Here is a 9253-nt window from a genome sequence, read left to right as displayed (position 1 = left end):
AATCTCCTTTACTAAACGTATGGTTAGTTAGTTTAGGGTCGTTCTTATCTATCAGGGTCAACCCCTTTTTGCAACATACAACAATAGTGAATGGATGGCTTTTGTCTGTGGCAATGCTCTCTAGTGCTCGCATGTCAGCAAAAAGGAATTTGTGACTTTGCAAAACATCTTTCAAATAGCATTGGGAGGATTATTTAATAAATGGCAATTTAGAGAAGGTGTCAGTCACAGCTCTGCTCCTTGAGGCACCTAGACCTAACTTTAGACCTGAGATCATCCAAAATCAGACATATTTCTGATCATATAGTTTCCAATATAAGTGAATTGTAATCAATAATTATGATATTATATTCATTTATGGGGAGTCATTCATTTCCAATGCAATGATCTTATTCATATTTTTTTAATCTCAATTAGTCATTCCACAAAACCTTTTTTATTTACATTTACATCCGGGGAAATTGACAGGTATGTCTTAAAACAGTTTGAATATATTTTTTAAAAATGGCCATAAGACCATTTTGTTAACGTAATTATTTTGCACATTCCTTTATGCAATGTGGCAGAACTCATCACAACATACAATCCTTGATCACTTAATAGATAAAAGCATTCAAGCATTCATGCCATCATTCTATTTAAAAGAATGTTAGCCACGAATATATTCTTCAAACTTATATTGTTAGAAGCTTAAATACAAAAAATAAATACACAAATATATACATAATCAAAGGAAATGTTGGGTTTAACATTACAATTTGTAACATCACAATGTCACCCAGGACTGGAAGGAGGTTGACAGGTGGCCACTCACAGTTGTGATTTCACAAAAGAGATCTGAGAGCTGGTGGAGGAATAGGGGCCCTTTAAGGAAGCCTTCTTTTTGATATTTGTTTTCTATCATTCTACCCTTATAGACATTTTCCAAAAAAAAAGGAATATCGTTTAAATTAAATGAACATCAATGACGGCAAATGTTGAGGTCACGGCTTACATACAAAAGTTGTTTTATTCCAGCTCTGCAAAATCAAAACCATAAACGCAACACAATGATCAAATGTTATCAGTGATGTAAAAACAAAGAAAAATAGCAAACAAAGCAATGGTATTTTTTCTTTGAGATCAATGTCCCCTGACCCATGAGTCTCGGTCATCACTCTGCGGAGCATCACTCGGTGAAACAGAAACCGTCCACACTGTTGAGGTCGTGCTGGTCCAGCAGGTTGTAGCTGAAGGTCAAGGTGTTGACAAACCTCCCGCTGGAGACCAGCCTCAACACCGTGTTGTCACATCCGATCTTCATCTGAGCTGGAGATACATAACAACATTATGACCGACTCTGATTATCTGACAATGATAATGTTCATTTTAATCATCCCTGTTTCGTATTTGGTATGAGAGGTTCAGTTCTATGGGACTTCCACATCAGAATGCATCATGGGATTTTTTTGTTGAGATCACTCAGGAGAGTAAGTGTAAAATCCTAGTTTCAAACACATCAATTTCTGCCCATAGTGACCAATAATATCAACATTAGCTACCAAACAATGACCGGAACAACATATCTAACATTCTAAAGATCGTATTCTTTCAAAATACGCGGTGGTCACTGAGCAGTTGCGTTGCGATCTACAAGCCCTATAAAAGCTGGATAATGTTTGCATTGTATTGAAAGATAATAAAAGCTACTTGAATACTTACTGGGTCCATTGAAGGAAGAGCAGAGCTCTGCTATAGGAGACATTTGTGATGTGTCCAGGCCACTTCCTCCCAGCAACTCCACAAAATCCCCAGCTTCTGAACATCCTGTTACTGACATCTGTGAAAAGGTGATGTCAGTTTAAGAACAGTTTGGGTTATTAATATTCCAATAATGGCTCAACAAGGACTGTTGCTTAAGGCTGAGGAAAGGTAGAGGTCCGAATATGGAGCCCTGGTGCACACCACAAAAAACACTGTTGAAAAGCTAAAACCTAATATACAGTCGCCATGCGTGAACCTAAAGGGATCACGGCCCCCGTGCTGCGTTCACAGGGCGTTGTGGGATGTCTGCTTTACGGACGTGGTGCAGTCACCTTGGGAAGGGCAGGGTCACTGCGGCGTCCAAGGGTGAAGGCTGAGATCTGGAGCTGCACAGGGTATATGATGGAGAAGCTGCAGTTCCTGTGCTGCTGGGGGACCACCATGGTGAACCTGCCCTCTGGTGTCTGGGAGATGATGTTACAGGCTGAGGGGGGAACACACACACACACAAACCGGGATTGGGATGTGTTTTATGGAGTTAGAATCATGCCAAAACCCCGCACACACGCAAAACGTGTTTTGCTCACGCACAACGATTCACACACACACTCAGTGTGGTTTGCAAATACAAAACATCATTCACAAACTAATGCATTTTGCTTCAAAAACAAATACAGTATGTTTTCCACATAGTACGAACTAAAATCTTTCAAGTACAAAAAAAAATCCTTAAAGTACACAAAACAATTCTACAAGTACGGAACACTGAAAGCTGCGCGTGGATCGGAAGGCATTTGCGCGTGGATCAGCAAGGTAGAAAATTAGTGCCAAAAGTCAAGTGACAAACAAATGTCCTGTGATTCACACTACACAACAGCAGGTGGCGCTGTTCCTGCCAAACCGCACGGATTCCGTACGGTTTCCGTGCGGTTTAGCCCTTTTACCGCGCCATTCTAGGGCCAGTTAGTGGCCTTCTTGGCTTTCCATAGAATCCACACACGGTTGGCCGGCATCAAATAAAGATTTTTGGGGGAAAAAAAGATCGTCCTGGCGGCCTTAAACTGACTCAACAGCGCCACCTGCTGTTGTGTAGTGTGAATCACAGGACATTTGTTTGTCACGTGACTTTTGGCACTAATTTTCCGCCTTGCTGATCCACGCGCAAATGCCTTCCGATCCACGCGCAGCTTTCAGTGTTCCGTACTTGTAGAATTGTTTTGTGTACTTGAAGGATTTCTTTTTGTACTTTAAAGATTTTAGTTTGTACTTGAAAGATTTTAGTTTGTACTATGTGTAAAACATACTTGTTTCTGAAGCAAAATGCATTAGTTTGTGAATGATGTTTTGTATTTGCAAACCACACTGAGCGTGTGTGTGAATCATTGTGCGTGAGTAAAACACGTTTTGTGTGTGTGTGAATCGTTGTGCGTGAGCATTACACGTTTTGCGTGTGTGCGGGGTTTTGGCATGATTCTAACTCCATAGTGTTTGTGAGTGCTGTGCGTAGAGTTGTATAGATGTGAATGCATAATGGTTTTGTGCCTTCAAGCCTCTAAATAGTGTGTGTGTGTGTGTGTGTGTGTGTGTGTGTGTGTGTGTGTGTGTGTGTGTGTGTGTGTGTGTGTGTGTGTGTGTGTGTGTGTGTGTGTGTGTGTGTGTGTGTGTGCATACGTCTGTGTGTGCCTGTGCTTATATAATATTCATATTGAATACTGATGCAGCTAATGTGCACACTTATCTTCTGAACTACTTATGTGTTAGTATGTAAATTCAACAATTTTATATTTTATTGACTGCATTATAATGGACCCTAAAAACAGATAACTTAAGGCATATACATTTTAAGGATTGCGAGATGTTATAAATAGACCCTAATAAAACATACAGCAGGGGTTGGCAACCCTAGGAACGCGTGCCACCACTGGCATGGGGCAGCATAATCATTGGCACACACTTTTTTTGTACTTTATTCTATTTTGGGTATTTCCTCCTAGTTCAAATATGGTTAAATTAGTTACAGAAAGCAGTGTTCTGAAATGGGATCAATTAATCGTTTTTAAACCTATGTTGTGAGTAATAGAGAAGAAACTACTTAAAATATTGTTGCAAGTGGCCTGTATGCACCGCCTTCACATGGTTTTGCAAAGCTGTACATGTCTTAAAGATATTGATGTGGATGATTCCAACATTCTCATGTATTCTCGTTTTTTACATTTCTCACAGTGCAAATATGTTTTTGAATGAGTTTCTGAAAAAGGTGTTTTAAGATGGGACATATGTAATTATAATTTGTAAACCCATGATGCAAATATAACAACCAAAAACACAATTAAAATGTTGACAAATTATAGTGGACTATATGGAAATAGTACAATTCCAGGTTCTACTGGAAATGTTTTTGGTCATAACATCTTTCAAATAGCATTGGGAGGATTATTTAATAAATGGCAATTTAGAGAAGGTGTCATAATTCATCTGTGTCATAATTCAGCCTAATATTTAATATATTGTTGCTTAAGGCACACTCATTAACGAGAAAATGTCAAACTGGCACTGCATGTTGAAAAGGTTGCTGACCCCTGATATACAGTATATGTATATGCCATCGTACAGCCCGGACTAGGAGGGAAGGGGGTTAAAACAGACTCCAGATGCATCTGGAGGACCCCAGCGCAGGAGGGGGGTCCCTGGTGGGAGACTCACGGAACGGGTTGAGGTGCTGGCGCACGGTGATGGTGAAGCCGTCGCCCGCGTGGCGAATGTGGAAGAAGAGCATGAAGACGTTCTGAGAGGAGCGCACGCCGGTCCTCCGGGACAGCTCGTCCGAGTTGCAGTAGTCCACGTAGCGCTGGTGCAGCGGCAGGGGGTGGTCCTGGAGGCTTGGGAACCTCTGGCCCTTCATCACCCAGCCGTCAAACACCTGAGCCACACACACGCTGTGAACCAGCTGCTGGAATACTGCTGGAAGAGTTTCTGAAAATCTCGTAGTACGAAAATTAACTTATCTGAGAGTGCAGAGGAAAACTATGACTTTTGATAGAATTGTTTTTGGTTCTAAATTTGACCGTAACAAAAATCATTGGCACTTACAGTACAAAAAATGATGAAGTCAAAAGAAGAGAAAAAATGACTAGCATCTAACTTGACATCGAGGTTTCATGAACACATCTATGTTCTTGAAAGGTCCTTCAAAAGAGGAAAGCATGTAGGGCTCAAGGATCCAGCCTCATCACCTTGATGAAGTCCCCTCCTCTACAGTTTATGTTGACGTGGTCGTAGAACAGGCTGAACACCTTGTTGGGCTCAGCGATGAAGAAGGATGCGCAGCCACGCTGGGGCCTGGCGGCGGTGAAGGTGAACTGGCCCTCCAGTGCGACCATGTCCAGACACCCTGAGGGCCACAGCAATGTCTCAAAGCGGGAAATAACCACAACACATCCACTGAGGGATGTGGTCTAGCAAATAGAAAATTGTATAAAATTGACTTCTTCTCAAAGTCAGAGTAAACTACAAGGACATCGACTGGACACAATGACGAGAGATTGCAATGGATTTGATAGCACAACGTTTTCTGATGCTTAATTCAAACCTTGATGACCCTTAATAACATCATTAGAAGTACATGGTGCTTAATGCACAACTTGATAACCCTTGATAACATTATTAAGTACGCTACATGATCCTTAATGACGTAAACCTTAATAACCCTTAATAACACCATTAGAAGTACATGGTGCTCAATGGACACCTTGATTACCCTTCATTTGAATTAGCCTTTATTACGGATTTCTGTCATCCCATCACTTCTGTCTCTTTCTCTTAATCATTGATATTTTCCCCTCTTCTCTTGATCCTAAATTAACCCTGAATGAAAAAGGGAGAGAAAGTCATGCAGACACATGTTGCGGTGATACAAACCTGGATAGGGAAGGGGATTATCCAGCAGTTAAAACAGAACCTTTTAGCAAACAGAAGGGTGGTTTTGTTTGTCCCAGGCACCCACTAGCCTACCTAATAGAGTAGGGTAGGTTTGTGACTCATGCAGTGGCGTCACTAGGCTGTTTCATTCGGGGCTAAAGCCCCGGATATTATTTAATAAAAAAAATAAACTTACTTTTTTTTTTTTTCTTGCTTTAGGGTGCACTCACACTAGGCCATCTGGCCGTGGCCGTGGCCATTTTCACACCTAACTGTGCTCAAATCTGCCAGTGTGAGTGTGGCCAGTCTGGCCAGGCCAGGCCAATTTGGCCACTTGGGAGAGGTGTGCTGCTACGGTACGGGGCGCTACGGTACAGATGCTAATGAGCCGACACGCGCACACGCACGGCTACGCAACCTGAGCTGGATGACGTATAGTCCATGCGACGACCAGAGACACAATAAAGGCGACAAGCCTTCTTTCCCATTAAACGGCAAACATGTATCCAAATAAGCAACAGACTCAGCAAAGTGCGAACTGTGTTCTCTGTGTTGTGGTCCATTGTTGTTAAAACTCTGACTGGCGGCAGACTTTATTATGGTCCATGCAGCGGACGCTTGGTGATGACGTGTTACTTACGACGTGATGACGTATGTACAAGAGCCTACCGTGGCCAGGCCACAATTGCGACGGCCAACGGCCACCGCCAGATGGCCTAGTGTGAGTGCAGGCCAGAGAACAATGGGGCCATTTGAGCACGGTTAGGTGTGAAAACGGCCAACGGCCACGGCCAGATGGCCTAGTGTGAGTGCACCCTTACGCTAGAAACAAACATGGGGATTCCATGGGCATCTAAAAATAAAGTAGGTTAGTCCTTCTAGATAGTCCACGATGATTTAACGAATATAGTGCATGATTGACGCTAAATGTACAGGGTGCACACACTCACACACGGCTTTCAACCGCTTCCGCCAACTTTTAATGCGTAGACAAAATATCACAGCGCGCTTTACGGGGTGATCACTGGACGCAGCTCCACGTGCGTGACGTAAACGACATAAACAGCATGGCGACACATTAGTGCCATAAAGCACTAATGTGATAAAACATGCATTCGGGCGTACTATATATAATTTCACACCCGTAGATATTAACTACGGGGGGGGAATGACTTCGGTCGCACAAAACAGCCTCTCGCGCCTAACAGCCTCTCGCAATCGAATGATGTTCTACTCTCTTGCTCATAAAACAGCGCGTTCTAGCGCTGGAGCTGCTCGTACCTCCCTGTGGGTAAAGTTCTCTGGCGAAAACGTAGAGGCTCCTACTCGCTCTCTCTGCTGCCGTCGCTCCAGCACAACACACACACACACACACACACACACACACACACACACACAAACACGCACACGCAGCACCGCGCAACTAATTCCATCGCTAAAAACAACTGGTGGCATGGACTCTGGAGAGTCAAGGTCGACACTTGCCTCTGATAGATTGAAGTCTTTGGATACTTATGCTTTACACGCACACGCACTCTCACACAAAGACAGATAGGCAGACAGACAGACAGACAGACAGACAGACAGACAGACAGACAGACAGACAGACAGACAGACAGACAGACAGACAGACAGACAGACAGACACACACACACACACACACACACACACACACAAACACGCACACACACACCACTCCATCGCTCTCAACGCCAATCGGTGACTTTGATGAGAAACTGTAATCTGATTACTGGTTAGCAACTAACTAAGTCGTTAGTTTACTCGTTACTGAAAAAAGTGGTACGAGGCCAGTACCGCGTTACTGGCATCACTGGCAAGGTCTGTCTCACTTGTATTCATTTTACTCTGAAATAACTTGAATTAAACTTAAGATGTCTGGGGATAAGCAGCACAGCAGTCAGGTAGCTATTTAAAGCTATAATAAACTCCGTATTTTGTGTATTCAGGTAAAGCATTATGAAAAATGTGCATGCGCAATAAAGCATACAAAGAAATTTGCCCATTTTCCCTTTCCCTCTGGGCTAAGCCCCGGATATTACAAAAACCTAAAAACGCCCCTGGACTCACGTAAGGGTCGGCGGTACATTGAGGCGTCGGGTAGTTCTCTCTTGAGATCCGAGTTGAGGACGGAGAATAATTCATCTTGGGTCACCTCGTTGTCCTATAGTTTTAACAACAACAACAACAACAACAACAACAACAACAACAACAATAGAAAGTTGTGTTTAAGCAAAAAACGCGTAGTAGGCCTACCAAGGAACCCTCAATATAAAAACATCGAAATCCAAGTAAAGTCTTACCTCTATGTAGCGGCAGTCTCTCCTGGGAACAGACAGACAAAGCAGGGCAAAGAACAGCCTCTCTCGGAAAGCGCGCTCCATCACGCGCCTTCTGCCAACCTGTCACTAGTCTGCGGTCTGAGCACCCCGTCGTCGTTTTATAGACACATCCGCCTGTCCGATAAAGTCCTCTCTGGATCAGAGAGGACCCCCTGCCCCCCCCCCCCCCCCCCCCCCCCCCGCCCCCTACACACACACACACACACACACACACACACACACACACACACACACACACACACACACACACACACACACACACACACACACACACACACACACACACACACACACACACACACATCAATTGCGGGGTTATGACGAAGGCGACGGATGATATTCTGCTGATGACTTTCAATCGTCAAATTGCCTAATTTTACCTGCAGTAGGCCTATTGCTTATGATGCTAATTTCGTAGCGTTTCCAGCTAATCTTAAAGGATCTGAAGAGGTCCCTATAGCATTGTTTATTTGTATTATTAGGCCTATGTGTTCAACACGAACAAGGACGTAAACAGAGTGGACCAGGTGTGTGTTACAGCCTGTATGAAAGTTGCATTAATTATCTATCGTTGGGCCTAATAGCATGGCAGGGTTTTGTTCCTAGCTAGTTTTTGATTGACTTACATTTTAAACAGTCGTTTTTATTTTACAGTTTTTTTCAATTACTTGAACACATTTTGCAAAACTTGGCCCATTGTGTCAAAACTCAACACACAAGCAAATAAGACACAACACTGAGAAATATACCATTCAGATCTATGTCAAATTGAAACTCTTCTACCGAAACCTAACAATCCCTTGTCAAAAGTTCACTCTGAGGCCAAAATGATACGCACTTGTATAATATGAATACACTTTCAGATCAGCAGCAACACACTAGTCTACTTTATATAAACCCCGGAGTCTTCCATATTCACTGTTTTTATTCAGTTCCACAGAAGGAACGTTTTCACAACAACCAAAAAATCGAACAATCAGTACTGTACATTGCAGTATGGTACTTTACAGTGCAGTAAATTCAGTTTAAGCAAAAATTAAACAAAACTACACAACTGTACTGTAAACACACAAAAACACAGCAATTTTGCATGGGTGGGCTTGACCTCAATGGATTGACCATTGAGGTCAAGCCCACCCTCAATGTCTCTGCAGTCCTGTTCCATTGACTGCGGAAGAGGCATGCAGGCATGTGGTTGGCGGTCATATACACGTCCCCTTCAAGCCAGAAAG

The 9253-nt window shown here is 43.0% G+C and overlaps 1 protein-coding gene across 1 annotated transcript; it reads right to left on the bottom strand.

Annotated features, from left to right (window-relative positions):
• Nucleotides 1-387: 387 nt before the first annotated feature.
• On the bottom strand, nucleotides 388-8173 carry crhbp (corticotropin releasing hormone binding protein). Its single transcript, XM_060050586.1, has 7 exons — nucleotides 7983-8173; nucleotides 7750-7843; nucleotides 4977-5134; nucleotides 4447-4663; nucleotides 2076-2227; nucleotides 1702-1819; nucleotides 388-1308 (listed from the first exon to the last, which is right to left on the bottom strand). The coding sequence occupies exons 1-7, from the start codon at nucleotides 8061-8063 to the stop codon at nucleotides 1169-1171; spliced, it is 960 nt and encodes a 319-aa protein (XP_059906569.1). The 5' UTR covers nucleotides 8064-8173; the 3' UTR covers nucleotides 388-1168.
• Between the last annotated feature and the right edge of the window lie 1080 nt (nucleotides 8174-9253).

The sequence above is a fragment of the Gadus macrocephalus genome, chromosome 4 (assembly GCF_031168955.1).
Source record: "Gadus macrocephalus chromosome 4, ASM3116895v1".
NCBI lineage: Eukaryota > Metazoa > Chordata > Actinopteri > Gadiformes > Gadidae > Gadus > Gadus macrocephalus.
The sequence above is the reverse complement of the archived record's forward strand: the minus strand, read 5'-3'. Positions and strand labels throughout refer to the sequence as shown.

What these genes read in the sequence shown, in the direction of transcription:
- crhbp (XM_060050586.1), bottom strand. Translation starts at nt 8,063, where the DNA reads ATGGAGCGCGCTTTCCGAGAGAGGCTGTTCTTTGCCCTGCTTTGTCTG. An exon ending in GAGGAGGGGACTTCATCAAG is followed by an intron (nt 4,664 to 4,976) that starts GTGATGAGGCTG and finishes TGTGTGGCTCAG; the next exon opens with GTGTTTGACGGCTGGGTGAT. An exon ending in GTGACCCTGCCCTTCCCAAG is followed by an intron (nt 1,820 to 2,075) that starts GTGACTGCACCA and finishes ACCTTTTCACAG; the next exon opens with ATGTCAGTAACAGGATGTTC.